Raw genomic sequence first — 22573 nt, 5'->3', positions numbered from 1 at the left:
CTCAGAATGACGTATGTAAGATGGAGAGAGGAAAAACATGACATGTGAAAGAGAGAGATAAGGTGTGGGAGAGGGGAGAGATTAAAGTTTACATGTAGGCAAATATTTACCCTAGTGAAAATGAAAGGACGTGTTACAGAATTAAGGTAGAAGTCTAATGAGGGGCCCTTTTCTTCCTGATTTCACTTGGTCTGAGAATAGCTGATGGGTGTGGCTTAAAGAACCAGATCACATGTGCAATTGGGCAAGCAAACAACATAACTGTGCAGTATATATTCATGTGCTGGGTCCAGGAGGACATCTGCAGGATTCATCTCCTGGTGTGCAGGAACACGGAAACAACATGAGCACAGCAGGAAAAGTAAGCTAAAAGATTTTACTACTGAACATATATTGTGATTAACATAATAAAGAAAGGGATACAGTATTTGATAAATAATTTTAAATTATTATCTGAATTAGAAACAAGGTATAGTAAAATACAGTATGCAATCTGTTCTACAATATGTACTTATACTGAAGTGCAATGAAAAAATGCCATTTCTAAACAACTTTAACCAGATTATATAGAATCTGTATCTATTCAAGTCTTTATTTCTCACATTAAACAAATGTTCAGTAGTTAAAGTAACAGTTTATTCCAAGGGAATTGTGTCTACTTGCAAACCAAAAGTTAGAAGTCTCTAATCAAGAACTTACCTTCATGTTAACAAACCGTAATTTAAATGATTTTCTGTAATCATATTCCTTTTATGAACAGAAAAGTTAAGTCTGACATAAGTTTGAGGAGAATAATTCCATTGAATAGATTCCATTGAATGTCTCATGCTCCAGTTAGGAAAACGTTTGTAAAGGAAAAAAGTAAAAGTTAACTATTACCTTTTCATTATTATGAGCTTGTCCATAACAGTCTAAAAACTGTCTCAGAATACAAATGATAGACAAACTACAAAGAATAAATTATCTTATAAGGAATTCATTATCTTATAATGAATTAATTTTTTAAAATGTATAGCTGATTCAGAGGATTTTAGAATATCCTTTTAACCTTACTGTAAAATCTTTTACAAAAGTCATATTGTTCTCAAAGCATTAGAATCACCAAAATTTAACAAGACATCAACATGCACGTTTTGAATAAAAGAAGCTCGTTATGCACAATTCAGGCAATTTTCACAGAAATCCTATTCAACAACTGAACAGTATCTGCTCCATACAAAAGTCACCATGATTTTACAGAAACTTAATGCTAATACAATTTAAATCACTTATCAGCACTAGGAACACAGATCTTTGGTTCTAAGCATTCCATAAAATATATTTATTTGTTCAATGTGTTTACAAGTACAGAGAAATGCATATGGCCATTCAGTATAATCAACTAATGTTTTTTCTTCGCTTAATTACAGAAGTCTGTGCAACCGTTTTCAGAACACTTATTGTGTTAGGAGTGGCTCATGCAGTAAAATAACTCACTATGATAACTCCGTTTAAAGGTTCTGACGTTTCCATACATATACTGTGAGGCACAACAGGCTCCTATCAACAAGATTGACTGGAAATCGGGAGTCTGTGATTGTCCGTGTCCTCATTCTAACTCACTTTATTTTTATTCATTACTGATTAGTATCTACAATGTCATATTCTCCTCCCAATGAAAAATAGCTATGAAAAGAAAAAACTAAATCCCCCAAAACTCAGCTTGAAAGAAACAATGAGTTCATAGAGCAGAAGTGTGAGCCAGGGGTAGTAATGACAATGGTAAGTGCTGAGAGAGGCGGTCAGTGCTCCCCGCTCTGGTGCAACGTCAGTGACTTAGCTTCGGATAACACTTCATGTACGTTTACCTTCCTGCATTTTATTGTCCTCAAGTGATGGACACTAACATCTGCTTCGTGAGGTCGTTCTGAGAACTTCATAAATTAAAATCATGAAGCACATAGACTAGTGCCTGGTACATAGAAATAAGTGAACAAATGATAGTAACTGCTATCAATATTGTTGTGGTGGTTGTTCTTTGACCTTTCTTAACTTTTCCCTACCATGGGGTGGTGAAAATGCAAGGCTGGATTCATCTTAATTCTCCGGACAGCCAGTTTTGTGACTCCTTGTGAGGTTTAAATATCTTTAAAGTGTGTGACTCAACTGAATCAGACCACGACATGCCTGCCAATCATAGGCACCCGATACTCAGGACCTACCCACTACTCGAGTCAGTATATTATTTCCAAGAGCTCTCATATTTTATCATGGACCATGGCGAACACCCTGTAGTGTGGAAAAAATCGACAAAGATATTGAATTGAAAATGAACTGGACTAGAATGAATTTCCATTGAATTTTAAATCATATTTGCAATTATGTCAATTCTCACTGGAAAAAAGCTCTCTTAATGTACATGCTTTACAACACAGAAGACAGATTTAATGGTACATTCCCAAGTCCTGAAAATAGAGGTTCAACGTTTCTCTTTAAGAACGTCTATGAGTACGCTGGGTTAGCAAGAAATTCACACACGGTCTCCAGTTTTGGAATGTATGTGTGTGGGTGAGTGTGTGTTCATGTGCACGCACGCGCGCGCGCGAACACACACACACACACACACACACACACACACACACACGCCGTGAGCTTTAACCTCTGCAATTCTTGGCTCAAATCTAATCTGGAAGGAGTCTCCACACATAAATTAGATAACAAAACAGGCTGCCAAAGCTAAGTTTCACATGAGAGGTGCAAACGAATAGCACACAGAAGTGGTGAACAGAGCAGATCAAAGGAGGAGAATAGGCAGAGAGACAAAGAGAAGCCACCCTAGGCAGGAAGGCAAGGACGTAACCGTTAGATCCTTTGGCTTCAGCAGAACGTTGAGCAAAGGAGCAACATATTTTATGTGAACAGACCCTGGCTCTGTCCTCAAATCATGGTGACTTACAACTTCACCTACAAGCTAAAGTTATGGATAATCAACCAATTTCAGGACAGCATTAGGAAATATCAGGAATAAACAGCTTTGGAGAAAAAATCATAAATATGGTGCGCAAGTACATATTCTATTTTATCTCAATGTCTTATTACACTTGATTCTGTTTCTCTTATATTATTGTTTTACATTTTTTTTAATTTAGCAGTCACTTGCACATATTGGTGGGGTACAGTGTGTGGTTTCAATTGGTCCATATACTGCTTCCCACCTTTTTTTAAAAGGTATTTTTATTCTCTTTGTAATCAGACATGTTCACTTCTATGGAGCATTTGTTGGGTACCAGATTCGGGGTTCAATGTTGCATGTACACAGTGTAAAAGACAAAAAAGTGGGGAACTACTGGTATCATCTCTCTGTTTAATTTTCCAGGTAATAAAATGCAAAGCAGCTGTGCTTTGGGAGGTAAAGAAACCCTTTTCCATTGAGGAGGTGGAGGTCGCACCTCCTAAGGCCTATGAAGTTCGTATCAAGGTAAAGCAACTACTTTAATTCCATTTAATTTTAGGTTTTAGGAATACAGATAATAGAAAATTCACATTAAAAAACACACTAAAATTTACTAAGAGGCACTTTGTACATGGTCATCCCAACAGTGGAATTACATTTGTTGTCAAGTAAAGATATAAATAAAAATTGTTAAATTTTTTAAAAGTGATGATGAAAGAGTAGCTGAGGTGGAAAAGGCGGCCACTGGGCCTTAGGCAGCCGGGAAATTTGTGGACCTTCCTCTTGCCGTCTCTTAAGGGAGGACCACTGCTGGTGGCCGGTCATGGGGGCTGACCGCCACTTTGCCCTTGGCAGGAGAGGCTGCTTCGTTTACAGGCAACAGCTTTGAAGTATGGAGCAGGAAAAGAACTGTTTCTTAGCTGCAAAAGCGAGTCTCTAGACAGAGAACATGGAGCCGGGGCTGCTGTTAATGCAGCCAGGATCCTGGAGGCCGGGGCCGCACTGAAGGCGGCCAGCTGCCCTACTCAGGATTCGAGGTTTCAGGCCCGCATAAAAGAAGGTTCCTGGGAGTGCCCAAGCCGTGCCGCGGGACCGACTGAGCAGCCCGAGGTGGCAGTGGCCGAGAACCAGGACGGCGACAGAGCAGAGCCAGAGAGGGAGCCGCCTGACCCAGCACAGCCCTGTGAGTGACCTCCGGCCCAGGCCAGCTTGGGGGGCAGACACCCGCCTGGCTTCTGCCTGCCCCACCGGGCCACTCAGCGCCCCTGGGGCTGCCTCCATTTTCTCAGGTGGTGGCAGGTCCGGCCCGGCTCAGCCAAGCCTGTCCTCCTCGCCCGGCTGGGCTCCTCACTGAGCCTTCCCACTTGCTTACCCCGGCACGAGGCTTCCCGGGGCCTGCGGGCCAGCCACACCGCCCACTCCCTCTGCAGTTCTCTGGCAGGGCTGGTGGCGTGGAGTGTCCCTGGCCAGCGTCGGGAGGGCAAGGAAGTCCGGGCTGGGCCAACTGTCACTCCACCACACCCTGGGCTCCGGCCCCGGTAAACTTCCTGTTACTGGGAGGCAGATACCATCTCTGCGGCCACCAGTTCGGAAAAACACCTAACCGATTTCTGGTTAGGAATAGTGTGGTTGGAGAGTTCCCAAGTTCACTTGAACCTGCCGGAGAGCTGAGTGCGGGCAGGCACCGGACTCGGTCCGTGCCGGGGGGATACAAAGGTGAACCGTGTGCTGTGGGCTCCTCCCCCGAGGAGCTCACGCTCTGGTGTGGGAGATGAGACAAGTACACAAATAACGCAATACCAGGAGGAAGGTGATAAGTCCCGAGAAAGATCTACACAGTGCTACAAAGGCACCCAGAGCTACCGGTCATCTGCACCTAGCAGAAACCTGGTAGACTTCCTCGGTGAGGCGGTGCCAAGCAGAGTGTTGAAGGCCCAGCTGATAGACGAGGGTTGCAGAAGACACGTCCCAGCCCAGCCCAGTGCGCACAGAGCGGGGAGTCGTCCGGCTAGGGAGGCGGAGACTTGACAGAAACTACACACCCTGTGGGGTTGCCACTGCACGATCAAACAGACCGGGCCAGAGCGCACAGAACAGGGAGAAGTCCTGCACGGGAAGTGGAAGCTCAGCAGAGATCACACACCCTGAGGTACCGCGCCGTGATACAGCAGCCCAGCAGAGTCCAAGCTGACAAGAGAGGTGACTCCCCGGAGAGGCCCAAGACCCGAGGCAACCATACACACAAGGCACTAGAGGCAAACTGAGCAGTCACGGAGGTAGCCATACCAAATTGGCAACCACAGCAACATCTTAGTTAGTCAATAGTCTCAAACCGGTGGACTGTGAAACCCCCTGCCACAATGAATAAACATCAAAAAAAAGATACCAGAAATACAAAAAATCAAGAAAGTACACCACCAAAAGTTAATAAATCTCAAACTCTAGATCCTATAGAACAAGAAGCCCTTGAAATGACTGACAAGGAATTTCGAGTGATAATTCTAAGGAAAATGAATGAACTACAAGAAAACTCAGCTAGACATCATGATGAAATGAGGAAAAGGATACAGGACCTGAAAGAGGAAATGTACAAGGAAATCAATGTCCTGAAAAAAAATGTAGCAGAACTTGCGGAACTGAAGAGTTATTCAGCAAAATAAAAAACACAATGGAGAGTTTAACCAGCAGGCTTGTCGAAGTTGAAGAGAGAACCTCTGAACTTGAAGATGGGCTGTTTGAAATAACACAAGCAGACAAAAAGAAAGAAAAAAGAATCAAAGACATTGAAGAAAATCTGAGAGAGATATCAGACAACCTTAAGTGCTCAAATATCCGAGTCATGGGTATTCCAGAAGGGGAGGAAAATGGAGATTGCATTGAAAACATATTCAACAAAATAGTGGCAGAAAACTTCCCAGGTATAGGAAAAAGCACAGATCTTCAGATCCAGGAAGCTCAACGATGTCCAAATATATTCAACCCAAAAAGGCCTTCTCCAAGACATGTTATAGTCAAATTGGCAAAACTCAGAGACAAAGAGGGAATCCTAAAAGCTGCAAGAGAGAAGCATCAAATCACCTATAAGGGAGCACCAATCAGGCTAACATCAGACTTTTCATCACAAACCCTAAAAGCTAGAAAGGAATGGGATGATATTTTCAAAATACTAAAAGACAAAGATTGCCAGCCAAGAATACTCTACCCTGCAAGGCTATCCTTCCGAAATGAAGGGCAAATAGTATAATTCTCAGACAAACAAAAACTGCGGGAGTTCACTACCACACGACCACCCTTACAAGAAATCCTGAAGGGAGTACCGGGTTTGGTTCCTGAAAAATAGTTACCACTGCCATAAAAACCCAAGAAAAATCAAAACCCACTAGTATAATAAAAATGGCACTCATGAAGAGAAAACAAACAAACAAAAACGCTATCTACAACTTAAGGAACCAACAAACACAGAAACCAAAGAGTAAATCAGAAAGCAAGGAACAAAAGACACCTAAGACAACCAAACAACCAATAAAATGCTAGAAATAAATCAACACCTTTCAATAACAACCCTTAATGTAAAAGGCTTAAATTCCCCAATCAAAAGACACAGACTGGCTGACTGGATCAAAAAGGAGGACCCAACTATATGCTGCCTACAAGAGACCCACCTCACCCATAAAGATTCACATAGACCAAGAATGAAAGGATGGAAAAAGATTTACCATGCAAACAGAAAAGAAAAACGAGCTGGAGTAGCTATTCTTATATCTGACAAAAGAGACTTTAAACTAAAAACCATAAAAGAGACAATGAGGGACACTACTTAATGATAAAAGGACTGATCCATCAAGAAGACATAACAATCATAAATATGTATGCACCCAATCTCGCAGCAGCCAGATTTATAAAACAAACTCTATTAGACCTAAAGAAGGAAATAGACACTAATACCATAATAGCAGGGGACGTGAACACCCCACTGCCAATATTAGACAGATCATCTAGGCAAAGAATCAGTAGAGAAACACAAGATCTAAACAAGACTCTAGACCAATTGGAATTGGCAGATATCTACAGAACATTCCATCCAACAAACTCAGAATATTCATTCTTCTCATCAGCACATGGATCATTCTCCAGGATAGATCACATATTAGATCACAAATCAAGTCTCAATAAATTCAAAAAAGTTGGAATGATCCCATGTATTTTCTCAGACCACAATGGATTAAAACTAGAAATTAATAACAAACGAAACTCTGGAATCTATACAAACACATATAAATTAAACAGCATTCTACTTAATGACATATGGGTCCAAGAAGAAATCAAGCAGGAAATCAAAAAGTTTATTGAAACTAATGAAAATAATGATACATCATACCAAAACCTGTGGAATACTGCAAAAGCAGTATTAAGGGGGAAATTTATTGCATTAAATGCTCACTTCAGAAGAATGGAAAGATGGCAAGTGAACAACCTAACACTTCACCTTAAAGAAGTAGAAAAACAACAACAATCCAAACCTAAGTTAGCAGATGGAAAGAAATCATTAAGATCAGAGGAGAACTGAATGAAATTGAAACCCAAAAAACAATTCAAAAGATCAACGAATCAAGAAGTTGGTTTTTTGAAAAGATAAATAAAATTGACAAACCATTAGCATGGCTAACAAAAAAAAGAAGAGAGAAGACTCAAATAACAAAAATTAGAAATGAAAAAGGCGATATTACAACTGATTCATCTGAAATACAAGGAATCATTCAAGACTACTATAAACAACTATATGCCAACAAATTTGAAAACCTGGAGGAAATGGATAAATTTCTGGACACACACAAGCTCCCAAAACTGAACCATGAAGACGTAGAAAATTTGAACAGACCAATAACAATAAAGGAGATTGAAGCTGTTATCAGAAGGCTCCCAACAAAGAAAAGCCCAGGACCAGATGGATTCACAGCAGAATTTTACCAAACATTCAAAGAGGAATTGACACTGATTCTTTACAAACTATTCCAAAAGATTGAAACAGAGACAAATCTCCCAAACTCATTCTATGAAGCAAACATCATCCTGATACCAAAACCAGGTAAAGATATAACCAAAAAAGAAAACTACAGGCCGATATCCTTGATGAATATAGATGCAAAAATCCTCACTAAAATACTAGCAAACAGAATACAGCAACACATACGAAAAATTATTCATCACGATCAAGTGGGATTCATCCCAGGGATGCAAGGTTGGTTCAACATACGCAAATCAATAAATGTGATACACCATATTAATAAAGTTAAACACAAGGACCATATGATCATCTCTATAGATGTTGAAAAAGCATTTGATAAAGTTCAGCACTCATTCATGACAAAGACCCTCTATAAGTTAGGTATAGAGGGAAAGTATCTCAACATAATTAAAGCCATATATGACAAATCCACTGCCAATATCATCCTGATGCGGAAAAGCTGAAAGCTTTTCCTTTAAGAACAGGAACTAGACAAGGATGCCCACTCTCACCACTCCTATTCAACATAGTGTTGGAAGTACTAGCCAGAGCAATCAGAGAACAGAAGGGAAATAAAGGGCATCCAGATTGGAAAAGATGAAGTCAAACTGTCCCTGTTTGCAGATGACATGATCCTATATATCGAACAGCCTAAAACCTCTACAAAAAAACTGCTGGAATTGATAAATGATTTCAGCACAGTAGCAGGATACAAAATCAACACACTAAAATCAGTAGCATTTCTTTTCTCCAATAGTGAACATGCAGAAAGAGAAATCAAGAAAGCCTGCCCATTTACAATAGCCACCAAAACAATAAAATACTTAGGAATTGAGTTAACCACAGAGGTGAAAAATCTCTATAATGAGAACTACAAACCACTGCTGAGAGAAATTAGAGAGGATACAAGAAGATGGAAAGATATCCCATGCTCTTGGATTGGAAGAATCAACATAGTGAAAATGTCCATACTAACCAAAGTGATATACAAATTCAATGCAATCCCCATCAAAATTCTAAAGACATTTTTCTCAGAAATGGAAAGAACTATCCAGACATTTATATGGAATAATAAAAGACCACGAATAGCCAAAGCAATGCTGAGCAAAAAAAATAAAGCTGGAGGCATAACACTACCTGACTTTAAGCTATACTACAAAGCTATAATAACCAAAACAGTATGGTACTGGCATAAAAACAGACACACTGATCAATGGAATAGAATAGAGAACCCAGAAATCAACCCACACACTTACTGCCATCTGATCTTTGACAAAGGCACTAAGCCTATACACTGGGGAAGTGACTGCCTCTTCAGCAAATGGTCCTGGGATAACTGGATATCCATATGCAGGAGAATGAAACTAGATCCATACCTCTCACCATATACTAAAATCAACTCAAAATCGATTAAGGATTTAAATATACACCCTGAAACAATAAAACTTCTTAAAGAAAACATAAGAAAAACACTTCAGGAAATAGGACTGGACACAGACTTCATGAATATGACCCCAAAAGCACGGGCAACCAAAGGAAAAATAAACAAATGGGATTATATCAAACTATGAAGCTTCTGCACAGCAAAAGAAACAATTAACAGAGTTAAAAGACAACCAACAGAGTGGGAGAAAATATTTGCAAAATATACATCTGACAAAGGATTAATATCCAGAATATATAAGGAACTCAAACAACTTTACAAGAAGAAAACAAGCAACCCAATTAAAAAATGGGCAAAAGAGCTAAGTAGGCATTTCTCTAAGGAAGGTATACAAATGGCCAACAGACATATGAAAAAATGCTCAACATCACTCAGCATCTTGGAAATGCCAATCAAAACCACACTGAGATACCATCTAACCCCAGTTAGGATGGCTAAAATCCAAAATACTCTGAACAATAAATGCTGGCGAGGTTGCGGAGAAAAAGGAACTCTCATACATTGTTGGTGGGACTGCAAAATGGTGCAGCCTCTATGGAAAATGGTATGGAGGTTCCTCAAACAATTGCAGATAGATCTACCATACGATCCAGCTATCCCACTGTTGGGAATATACCCAGAAGAATGGAAATCATCAAGTCGAAGGTATACCTGTTCCCCAATGTTCATCGCAGCACTCTTTACAATAACCAAGAGTTGGAACCAGCCCAAATGTCCATCATCAGATGAGTGGATACGGAAAATGTGGTACATCTACACAATGGAATACCACTCAGCTATAAAAACGAATGAAATACTGCCATTTGCAACAACATGGATGGACCTTGAGAGAATTGTATTAAATGAAACAAGTCAGGCACATAAAGAGAAATACCACATGTTCTCACTTATTGGTGGGAGCTAAAAATTAATATATATTTTCACACACACAAAAGAAATAACTGGGGCGGAGGGAAGAAGATATAACAACCACAATTACTTGAAGTTGATACGACAAGCAAACAGAGGGGACATTGGTGGGGGGGAGGGGGAGAGGGAGGAGGGAAGGAGGTTTTGGTGATGGGCAACAATAATCAGCCACAATGTATATCAACAAAATAAAATTAAAATATATATATATAAATAAATGAAAATTCAGCAAAAAAAAAAAAAATCAATTGGCCATTAAAAAAAAAAAGTGATGATGAATGAGTATGTACAGTAAAAACCCAGTAAAATAAAAGAGAATTTATGTGTTTGTACAGAAAAAAAAAAATACAAGGGCTATGTATCAAAAAAACAACGTCAATTAACATTAGATATTTTTTGTTCTTAATCTACAATTTCTACTTCTAAAAAAATGCACACATTTTTTTACATTTTGTAAGGAAAATGTTTTAGGGTCAATTATTTCACAGATTATTCTAAATTGCAGAATTAAGAAAAAGATAGGAAAGGAATGTTTTAAATTAGATAATCTTGGAGATAAACTAAGTCTTTTGGTTTTAGGAAGAGTAGGAATTATGAGTAAAACTCCTGAAAACTCTACAGAAGACCAATTTCAGGAAACTGAGTATGTTATATTCACTAGAGTGTCATAATCATTTTTGAATCTAATCATCTTCTCTTTACTTTGTAGATGGTGGCCGCTGGAATATGTCGCTCAGATGACCATGTAGTTAGTGGAAACTTTGCCTCACCTCTCCCTGTGATTCTAGGCCATGAGGCAGCGGGCATCGTGGAGAGCATTGGAGAAGGGGTGACTACAGTAAAACCAGGTACAGAAGTCACACTCAGGGGACGTGCCGTGATGCAGGAACCTGAGATGAGAAAACAGGCAATGAGCAATGGATCAACCTGCACACGGTCGTGGCCAAGCTGGGACTTGAGGGCTTTCCTCCTTCCCTCTCTCCCTGCCCGGCTCAGGCACACACGCATTCAACACTCGTGCATTCTCTCCTGCAGCGATTCTGCATTGAGGATCTACTAGATGCCCGGTGCCAGCTTTGGGCCTGGGAGCACATGAGGATCAAAGAGGCACAGTGCCTGCCACTGTGGAGTTCGTAATCTAGTAACGTCCATGGTAGTGGTGCTGAGCTCTGTCTTCTGTCAGGGCCCGAACAGAATCACAGGAGGGACAAGGGAAACAGCAGAAGCTTCTGTTCTGAGTCCCCAGATCAGTGTATGAAAACAGTCTGGGCGGAGTTCACAAAATAGTGTCTGTGAGGCTATAACCGAATCAATGTGATCTTGTCATAGGAGGTAAGAGGAGCCCATGTACTAATTTCTCTTCCAATATGGCCTTTATTTCTTGAACATGGAACCAATGAAACAGAGTAGATGGAAGGAAGTAAAGAAACATAGCAGAAGGCATCGGGCCATAAACAGTGTCTGTTCTATTACCTTTAGCGGTGGTTACATGTGAGTGGTTACAAATTATTATGTATTTTATTTTCTGTATTTATTTATCCTAATTATACAGTATGTTAATATACATATTTTTAGTGATGAATGGTGAATAAATAGAAAGTTTCCATGCCATCCTCTTTACATAAAGTTTGTCTATAAGATGTGATGGGCCGAGCATTTTTCTTGGTCTGGTGGGATCGGTAGCATAGATGATTAAAAGTAAAAACGATGTTTTATTCTAAAAATCACTTTATCCAGTAGTTTCCTCCTTTCCCTTTACCAAATACTTAAACTGTGAACAGAAAATAATAATCTGTCTAGTTTGAGTTTCAGCTCTTATTACTTCTTTTCGTTAGAAATTAATTATAAAATGACACCTTATATTTATCCCTTCTTTCTCCATCTTAACAGGAAAAATAGGTAATTCATAAATTATCAGCTAAAAACACTTGAAAGTCAGTTCTACTCTCAAAAGAAAGTGTCAGGGGTCGATGGGGGAGCAGGAGGGAGATCAGGGAGAGGAAGGGTGGGAGACAAGGGGAATAATTGCAGTTTGTGGTAATGGGCATGCTGATCGCATTGAACTGATCATCACATCTTGGTCACTGGTAGGGAAGGTCAACCTGGTGCCCCATGAATACACATAATTACTAGATAAAGAAATAAATAAATACACATTAATTAAAAAGAAAGTTCCTAATTCATTGTTGAAAGTTAACATTTTCAAAGAAATTTCGTGAATTCTTCATTGTTCCACTTTTGGTAGTTTTCTTCAAAAATGAACCAAGATTTTGAGAAGAGCATTCACTTCATAATAAAAATATTCACTTTGAAAAGCCAAATATTGGTTATTAAAATTCTCATTTTCATTGTAACCCAAATACTACCAAATACCAGCTCTCCCCAACATCAAGTGGAATTGTGGCATCCCTCTTGCTACCAAAACTTATATTTACACAGAGAATTTTTAAGGTTTAATTAATATAGGATTAAATGAGATTATGTGTGTAAAGGCCCAAGGAGAAACAAAGGCAAGCAATAAGAGTTAACTATTAATACAGGAAATGATTTTTTAAAACCATAACCTTTTCCGCTTTTGCATTTCGTCTTTGGAACTCTTCAGGCACATATAAACTGATAACAATGTTGGCAGGCAATGACCAATGACATAGTTGTAATTGGACCTTAAGTCCTGGGGACTTTTAAAAGGCACACTATTTTATGTATATATGTTAGCTTTCAGCTTTTACTCTATGAATTCCTGGATAGAAATTTAAAATGAATTTCTTTTATATCCTTCCAGGTGACAAAGTCATCCCACTCTTTACTCCCCAGTGTGGAAAATGTAAACTTTGTAAACACCCAGAAAGCAACTTCTGCTTGAAAAATGAGTAAGTTTCTAATATTCTCCTTGTACAGCCCATGAGTTTACACATCAGTTATGCTCCTGTCTCATGCCCTTGTGTGTCTGTGTGTTCCACTGACCAGTCCAGGCAAGCCTCGTGGAACCATGCAGGATGGCACCACCAGGTTCACCTGCAGAGGGAAACCCGCCCACCACTTCGTGGGTGTCAGCACCTTCTCTCAGTACACAGTGGTGGATGAGATCGCAGTGGCCAAAATTGATGCAGCCTCACCGCTGGAGAAAGTCTGCCTCATCGGCTGTGGATTTTCAACTGGTTATGGGTCTGCCGTCAAAGTTGCCAAGGTAGGAATGACAATGGGCCGTAGAATCAGTTGCACTCAGACTGTTCAGAAACATAACGGGAAGCAATTGCTAACAAGACTCATGGATGATACTTCATAGCTGTGTGGTATGGATTATGAATAGAAAACACGGCCCCCACTGGACAAAGGGCATAAAGTGTAATTACGATTTGTAACAATAAATATGCTAGTAATATTGATTTGATCAACATATCTCAATGTTGAACCCAAAAAATACGTATAATCAATTTGGATTCAATAAAAACTTTTTTAAAAGAAGATATGAAAAATGGTCCCCAAAGAGTTGAGAGTCTATCCTAGAAAATCACCATTCATACTTAGTTAAGAAAAAGCAAAGATTTCATTTTCAGTAACTATTCTTCTATATTTGTTCTCTCTGGGACTGTTAAATTTGGGGGCTGGGAACTCATCTAGTCATTCATTCTGCAATTAGAGAGCACCTCTACATGCATTGGGTGCAGAACGTTCTGCTAAGTTCTGAGGCAGCAAAAGTAAATAAAATGGTGCGTTTGCCTTTGAGGAGCATCTAGTCCATGGCTTCCCACTCCCAGAATTAGGATCAAAAGTAGATTCCAAATAAATACTTGATGCACCTCCAAAGTGAAGGTCCACCACTCTGTGGAATCCTGGGAGGAAAGTAAATGAATATTTAAAGGTACTTTTATTTCACTCATTATGGGATGTCACTCGTACATGTCCTCCCCTACTGTCACACACACGCACACACAGACATGCGTGTACACACACTTCAGAAGTGGTAAATTTCAAGGTAAGATTCTTTAAGGGCTCCTCTTCCAGATCATTGAAAGCCTAGTGGTATCTTTCATTTTATGTAACTGAGGTCCACAGACACAAAGCTATTTTCCCAAAATCTCACAGCTGGTTACTATAAGAACTGAGACTAGAATATATTTCTCAGATCTACTGAATGTTAAATTCTAATACTTAATCACTAGCACTTTTAAATCACAGTCACAAGCCTCGTATTTTTCTAAAGAAGGTAGAAAGTGGTGTTGTACCTCATAGTATTTAATAACACTGGGTGAATGAATGAGTGCATAGACACCCTTAAGGGAATGTAACAGCGAGATCACACAGAACAGGAACAGCATTTTACCCATTCTAAAGGATGACCAGAGGCAACTAGGTTCACTAAACAGTTCCTAGCCAATGTAAACAACTTAGATCACATCTTTTCTAAATTTCTGTGACTAAGTCCCTTGAGGCCATTGTCTCTTCTGATGGAGCACGGGGCCTAAGTGACCTTGCCCACACAGCAGAAGCTGACAGTAGTCATGATAATAAATTTCTTTCATTATTAAAAAAATAGACCAACTTTTGTTGCACTATTTTCAGTAGTACATTTTAAAAAGCAGGGATAAAGACCCATGAAGATCACATTGGTCTCAAGCTGCATGAAGGTACGTCAAAAAGATTACGGAAAAACAGAACTTAAAGACAATACAAACCTTTCCAAGAAGATTTTTTTATTTTAAATTTTTTATTTATTAATACCATATTCATTCTTACAAGACATGATATTTCTTTATGCCCTTTACCCTACCTAAAACTTGCCAAACCCCTCCCTGCCTCCCCCCAATCTCTAGTATCCTTAGGTTTTTTCTCTCCTTCTGAAAGTTCAACATATTATTGTCTTTCCTTTCATTCTTTCCTTCATTTCTTCTTTCTTCCCTCCCTCGCTTCCTCCCTTCCTCCCTCCTTGCCTTCCTTCCTAGCAGCCAGTTATAAGTGAGAACATGCAGTATTTCTGTTTCTTTGTCTGTCTTATTTCAAGTGACATAATTTTCTACAGACTCATCCGTGTTGCTGCAAATGGCAGAATTTCATTCTTATTTATTCCGCTGTGTATATATACTACATTTTCTTTATCCTGTCATCTGTCGATGGACACTTACGTTGGTTTCATATTCTGGCTCTTGTAAACAGTGCTGCAGTGAACATGGGAATGCAGGTATCCTTTCGACGTGATGGTTTCCATTCCTCTGGGTATACACCCAGCAGTGGGATGGCTGGATCACATGGTAGCCCTATCTGTGGTTGTTTGAGAAACCTCCATACCGTTTTCCATAATGGCTGTGCCAGTTTACAGTCCCACCAACAGTGTAGAAGAGTTCCCTCCCCTTTCCTGCATCCTCACCAGCATTTGTTATTCTCAGTCTTTTTAATAATGGCCAGTCTACCCGGGGTGCGATGATATCTCAGTGTGGTTTTGGTTTGGATTTCTCTGATGACTAGTGATGCTGAGCAGTTTTTCTTGTACCTGTTGCCCATTTGTATGTCCTCCTTTGAAAAATGTCTATTCATCTCCTTGGTCCATTTTTTAATTGGATTATTTGTTTTTCTACCATATACTTGTTTGAGTTCTTTGTATATTCTGGATATTAAGCCCTTAATGGATACATAGCTTGCAAATATTTTCTCCCTTTCTGTAGGTTGTCTTCTCATTCTATTGATTCCTTTGCTGTGCAGAAGCTTTTTAGTTTGATCTAATATAATTTGTTCACTTTTTCTTTTGTTGCTTGTGCTTTATGAAGTACCCTCTCATTATTTTAAAGTTACACATTGAATGTCCCCAATTTAGGCTTTGCATTAAGCTAAGGACAACTCCTCAATGCATCAAAGCTGATTTCTGCTCTCATTATATTGGCCATGACTACTGAAAGTTAATCAATCGAAGCGTGAATTGTTGAGAGTTTGATTGGTTTGTTTTTCAGTCACCTGGAGTAACCTTTTCCACTTATTTCATCTTCTGAAAATTGCCTTTGTGTGTGCATGAGACAGTGAAGCTAGCTACAGATGGATTTTAGCCATTGAGATTTTCTTCAAGATTGTAGAGTTCAAAGATCATCCAGCCCACTCGTTCTCAGCCTGGGTTTCCCATTGGAGTTACTTGGGGACTGTGTTCCAACTACACAGATTCAGATGGGCTATGACCTGGCCACTGAGATTTTGTAAAGCTCCTCACTGAGATGAATCTAAATGCAGCAAGCTATGAGAACCACTGAACTAATTCAACCTCCTCAATTTAAGCACGAGCCAACTAAAGCCCAGAGAGGTTTGACCGTAGGTTGAACGTCACAGTCTGAGTAGCTCCTGATAATGGACAAGACATGGCTACTTATAAAGCTTAGGTACTTTGTAACAGTCTTTACTTGATCCATCTGTGCATTTTTTGAAAGCACAGGTCACCAAGGGCTCCACCTGTGCTGTGTTTGGCCTGGGAGGAGTGGGTCTGTCCACTATCATGGGCTGTAAAGCAGCCGGAGCATCCAGAATCATTGCAGTGGACATCAACAAGGACAAATTTGCAAAGGCCAGAGAGGTGGGGGCCACCGAGTGCATCAACCCTCAAGACTACAAGGAACCCATCCAGGAGGTGCTAAAGGAAATGACCGATGGAGGTGTGGATTTTTCCTTTGAAGTCATTGGTCGGCTTGACACCATGGTATGTACCATGACATGCCTAGAGATTACTCCTTCTGCAATCTGGAGTATGCTTAAGAAGTAGAATATAAATATTACGCATAAAGAATATTTTTAAGAGATGAATGTCAATTTTTCATCCCTTTTTTGTTACCTGGATTGTTTCATGTTTTTAATGAGAAATCTTTCATTCTGCAAAATAAGCTATCCTGTCTCAAATAATATTTCTTCTTTAAACAGAGAAAAGGGCTTGTTAATTTTAATTAAGCCCTTAAAAATTTACATTATTATTTTTTAGTGAAAACATTCCAACTCAAGTATATATAAACAACATAAATTCTTTACTCATATGGCAAGTTTTATTTTTTCCCACATACTTAACAAAAAATGTTATGCTAATTTTCATGTGTTTTAATGAATTTGGGGGGATTTTTCATACACTGTCCGTCCACAAAAAAAAAGAGATTTGAGGCCAAGTAATATTTAATTTAAGGAAAACATGTCCTAAAGAAAGTGACTGCTTTCATGTATCGCTATGTTTTCCCACCTAGAAAGCACCATGCCTTCCACATGGCTGGACCCAATCTCTATGTCGACTAAAGACTTTCGAAAGTCAAGAAATTTTACTAGCCCCCAAATTTAGAGATACATGTCCCGTTGCAGTGTTTGTGAATTACAAGAAATTATGTGTATAAAATACTTAGCACAGTGCCATCTGTCATGTGGTAAGCTCTCAATAAATGTCAGCTGGCATTATTGATAGGAAATGCTATTTCCAATCTTGCAGTGCACACATCTTTAAGTATACACGGTGTTACTTTCATGCAATTACAAAACATTCAATTTTGATGGGGGACATATTTCTAGCTATCCTTCACCTAATCGAAATTCTCCAGGATCCTGTTGAAAAGTCCCCAGAGACCGACACGTCCCCATTGTTGAGGTTCTCCAGCAAGTCCCAGCAGTGCTAGTAATGGGAGCAGCACCCTGAGGGGAAGCTGCAGCAGCCTGCGCTGGGACGATACCCACAGACGAGTGAAGTTCCAAGAGAGACCACCTATTTCTGAGGCTGTCGCTTTTCTCCTTGTGGTCGTTTTCAATTGTTTTCCCTACATTTTCTCATAGGGAACTGGATTGTTACTTTACTGGAAGAAACCAAATATCTGATAGCCACAAGTTTTGGGAATATCTGTTTTTGAAATTTCGTAATTCAAACCCAAAGGACTAATCATTATGTAAATTCGGGGATCCTAAATCATTTTCTTACTACAGAATATGTTCAAAACCCTGGCTACGGGGAGGAGTCTTTGTCAACTATATTTTGAGATTCCAGATTAATAGATGCAGTTTAAAGTAAAACCAGTATACATTTTGGGGAGGGAAATACAACATTCAAAACATGTCCTAGAAGCGGAGAGTAGAATAGCTGTCCATGAAGAAGGGAGAACATCAAATGGATAAGAGAATATTTTTGATCATTATATCTTGTTCACCATCACAATATCTGGTTCAAAGTACCATGTTCAAAATCTCTCCCTATTAAAAGAATGAAAAATGAATGAACCAACTCCTTGTACTGCCTGAGAATCACGTGGTGATGAAACAGCGCCCTATTTCAGAAACCAGAATTATACACATTTGTCATGAAGTTTGCCCCTTTCTAAGAAATGAGTTAAAACACCAGTATTCATTAATCCATTCTTTCATTCAAAAAATGCTTTCCGGGCATTTCCTAAAGCCACAGCACTATCCTCGGCACCAAGGGAAATGAAGAAGCAAAAGACATAATCTCTTCCCTGCACACATTGACACTCTAGCTAGGTCAATAGCACATGATTCTGTGTAGCATGAGTAGGGACTGTCAGAGAGTCCACTTTAAAGATGCTAACTATTGATTTTATTCCAGCTGGCTGCCCTCTTATGCTGTCATGAGGCATGTGGCACAAGTGTCATTGTAGGAGTACCTCCTGATTCCCAAAGCCTCTCAGTGAACCCAGCGCTGCTATTGACGGGACGCACCTGGAAAGGAGCAATTTTTGGTGGTGTGTACTTGATCTTGAGGGTCAAATTCTTATTAACTGAAGAACTTTGTACCTTTTTCAAGTGACAGTCCAGATCTCAAATCCATGTTATTTTTGTTTCAAAACCAAATTAAAATTCCTGTTATACCTATAGGCCCTTAATCAACTAGATGTGGACCTAAAGCAGATGAAAGGTACTAGTATAGATTTCTCTGGTGTCCCCACAACTAACTAGGACATTTCAGTATTACCTCTTTTTATACTCGTAACTGCTTGAGGCACAAAATTCCCAATAGGACACAGTAAACTTTAAGCGATAATTCATGTGTACACTCTTTGCCCAACACTCCTTAACAGTGGACGTAATCACACCTTGTAAGTTCTCTGAGAGATTTAACAACTAAGGACTCTTGTTTATCTGGAGGGATTTTTGAAAAGTGAAAACACTGCAAAAGGATATAGAAGCACTCTATCACTTATTATTCTCAGTAATAGTGGTCTGTGGAATGCAACACTTTTTATAAACTTTTATCTTAATTTTATTTCAAAAGTCACCTCTCCAAATCTCCTACTTTTTCCCAGAAGAATCTAACAGTGACATTGTCTTCTTCTCAGGTTTTAAGGGTAAAGATTCGGTCCCTAAACTCGTTGCTGATTTTATGGCTAAGAAGTTTTCATTGGATCCATTAATAACCCATGTTTTACCTTTTGAAAAAATAAATGAAGGATTTGACCTGCTTCGTTCTGGAAAGAGGTAGATTTTAAGTTTCTTCTTATGGGAGGGGCTTGACGAACAGAGAATGAAAATGGAGAGGATGAGAACAAACCGGAGCGTCTTGGTTTCCGTCACCGGTTCAGTCTCTGCATGTGAAACCTCTAACATCGCACTGTGAGAGGCTAAGAACAGTGTTTTGTGTGTCCTATTCTGCTGAAGTCAGATTACGTTGGTTATAGCGACTGTGAATGACCAGAGCCACTCAGCCTTCTTTACAAGAGAACACACACTTTTGATTAAAAAGAACTGTCACACAATCATAATTATAACATAGAGTCACTGAGGCCTCTGCCTGGCCACCTAAATAAGACTGATATTTAATGGCTGTAAATTTAAATCATATTCGCAATATCCCCATAATTTTCATTGTGGGAGTGGGTGAAAGTACATTAGGATTGCATTCCATACAGATGCTGTCATTTTCCCATTGAAAAAATACTATGATTGTTATTTCTTTTTGCAGTTCACAACAAATTTTTCACAAAGCAAAGTTATGATAAACAGAAGGGCACAAAACGTTGTTTTAAAGATTTAAGTGTTACGTTTTCTCCAAAGCTTAGAATAAAATAAGCCAATTCTATTTCCTACCTCCAACACTTAATACTGCAACGACCTAAAAGATGAATTTTGTCACCTGCATTTGCATGAGGCACTGCCAGTGACAAGCAGTTCAATCTAACCTTGCCTTCTAGCTCGGTGGTCCACGCTTTATCTGCTACCCAGCACTTCTCTCCACGAGGTTTTCAACTTCAGACAGTATTTCCTAGGCACTCACATAGCAGAGTAAACCAGATACTTCATCTGACACGTATTACCGAGGAAGGAGAGGAACTGGCACCCACATAGCGCCAGCTGCTCCACTAAGTGTCTAACTGGCAGCATCTCAGGTGTTTCCCAAACAAGTCTGATACGCCAGTCCCAATTTCACTATCTTAGAGAGGAGAAAACTGGGAGTCAGAAAGGACATGACTTGGCTAATATCACGCAGGTGGTATTCAGGGGAGCCACAAATGCAGGTAGATCTGTTTGCTGGCAAAGTCGATTCACTTCTTATTAAACCACAATGTTTCTCAAGAGTGCATCCAGAAGAACGTGAAACATGCTAATCATCCAGTGCCAGTTATCGTCTTCATCATCATCATCACAATCCTCAGATAGGAAAGATGATGGCAAATATGGAGATGATTAAAACCAGACGGCAGTGTTGAGCAACAAAAGAATCTCTTGAGCTTGACTAAATTCACTTCTTCAGTATGTCATATAGTTGAATGTGCATATTAAAATAAAATGAATCCTGTCAATAAGAAAAGATTACTAATAGTCATATTTGATATTGGTAAAGGTAAAGTGACACAGGCACTTTCACATACTGCTTCTAGTAATATTAATTGTTACAACGTAGTGGAAAAGCAATTGGTAATTTGTATCACAAAACCTGAAAAACCATAGACACTTTGTCCCAGCAATTGAATTTCTAGAAATGTATTGTATATACATAATCAAATATTTATTGATATTTTTATACATGTATATGCTTAAGCATCTTTACGTGAAATATAATATCAAAATTAGTAATAATCCTAAAAGTTCAACATCAATGGAATGATGAGATAAATTCCATCCACGTATTAAAAATCAATGAAGCCATTAAAAAGAAATAATTTCATTACTTTGGGAAATTATCATGATGCAATTTAGACTCATAAAATGGAAAATTTAAATTCCACAACAATATAATTCCGCATTTTCGAAAGGAACAGTAAAAATGCACATACGTCTAGAAAGACTTGATTAAAAATTCAAGAACATATTAATGTGTTTGTCTCTAGAATGTGGGATTCCAGATTATTTTTACTTTTTTCTGTACACTGTACTGTATTTTCTACATTATCTGCATATATTTTTCTTTTATATATGCATCACATATGCATATAGATATAAAAAATTTTTAAAGAGACATGAAGATCATCTTTTTCTAAAAATATTTACAATCAGAATTTAAGTTTTAGAAAGGTCATTATTTCCATTGTAAATGTTACATTTCTAATCTTCACAAGAATGAGCTCTCAGAACTAATCAAATCAACTTTACTATCAACTTCTAAGAATCCTTAATCATCTTTGTATCAAAGCTCTATTAGACCTTCAACATGGTCTTAACATTATTAAATTATCACTTCCTTCCTGCAAGTTATCTATCATCTTCTTTTTCTTGTGCAACTTTGTTTTTGGTTTTGAATCTCAACACCCCACATCAGATGTGTGACCTGGAGCAAGTTACAACTCTAAGTCTCAGTTTTTATAATCTCTACATGAAAATAAAATGAGTACCTACCTCATAGCGTTGTTGTTTAGGCCGAGGTCTGAATAACGTAAAGCATGAAAAGCATCTGCAAATAGCAGGAAATTATTACATGTTACCACCCATTGCTGTTCATATTCCTCATGCCAGGCACATGGGTAATAAAGATGAACCCTAAGGATGATAACGTAGAATTGAAGTCTAAATGACAGTCATACTCAGGATGTTATGAGTGAGCTGGAGATCAGAGAAAACACAAGACAGAGCAGGAAAAGACGAACTGCCCTTTTACTTGACTTGACCTAAATGCAATGGAATGGGAATGGAGTGGCTGGAAAAACAGAGAGATTTTCACTGGGACACTTCAAGGGATCCTTGGACTCTCCCATGGAAGACTGTGAATTGTCTAAATATCAACACAATATCTTTTCTTTCCTATTGCAGTATCCGCACCATCCTGACATTTTGAGACCATACAGATGTCTGCCCTTGTGGCATCTTCTGCGTCCTCCATCCTGTGTCACGTGGAACACCA

General features: G+C 39.0%; 1 protein-coding gene across 1 annotated transcript; it reads left to right on the top strand.

Moving 5' to 3' along the window:
- The first annotated feature begins 284 nt into the window (after window positions 1-284).
- On the top strand, window positions 285-22573 carry LOC134385945 (alcohol dehydrogenase 1C-like). The gene is made up of 9 exons (XM_063107736.1): window positions 285-361; window positions 3356-3457; window positions 11000-11138; window positions 13073-13160; window positions 13258-13477; window positions 16703-16963; window positions 18848-18983; window positions 19578-19716; window positions 22483-22573. Exons 1-9 carry the CDS (start codon window positions 344-346, stop codon window positions 22505-22507), a joined length of 1128 nt encoding a protein of 375 aa, XP_062963806.1. The 5' UTR covers window positions 285-343; the 3' UTR covers window positions 22508-22573.

This window comes from Cynocephalus volans, chromosome 9 (assembly GCF_027409185.1).
Source record: "Cynocephalus volans isolate mCynVol1 chromosome 9, mCynVol1.pri, whole genome shotgun sequence".
Classification (NCBI taxonomy): domain Eukaryota; kingdom Metazoa; phylum Chordata; class Mammalia; order Dermoptera; family Cynocephalidae; genus Cynocephalus; species Cynocephalus volans.
This window is presented reverse-complemented; position numbering and strand designations above follow the sequence as displayed.

Bases quoted from the DNA above. Each gene is read 5' to 3' on its own strand.
- LOC134385945 (XM_063107736.1), top strand. The intron at 3,458-10,999 runs GTAAAGCAACTA...TTTACTTTGTAG, and splicing joins CCTATGAAGTTCGTATCAAG to ATGGTGGCCGCTGGAATATG. The intron at 11,139-13,072 runs GTACAGAAGTCA...ATATCCTTCCAG, and splicing joins GGTGACTACAGTAAAACCAG to GTGACAAAGTCATCCCACTC.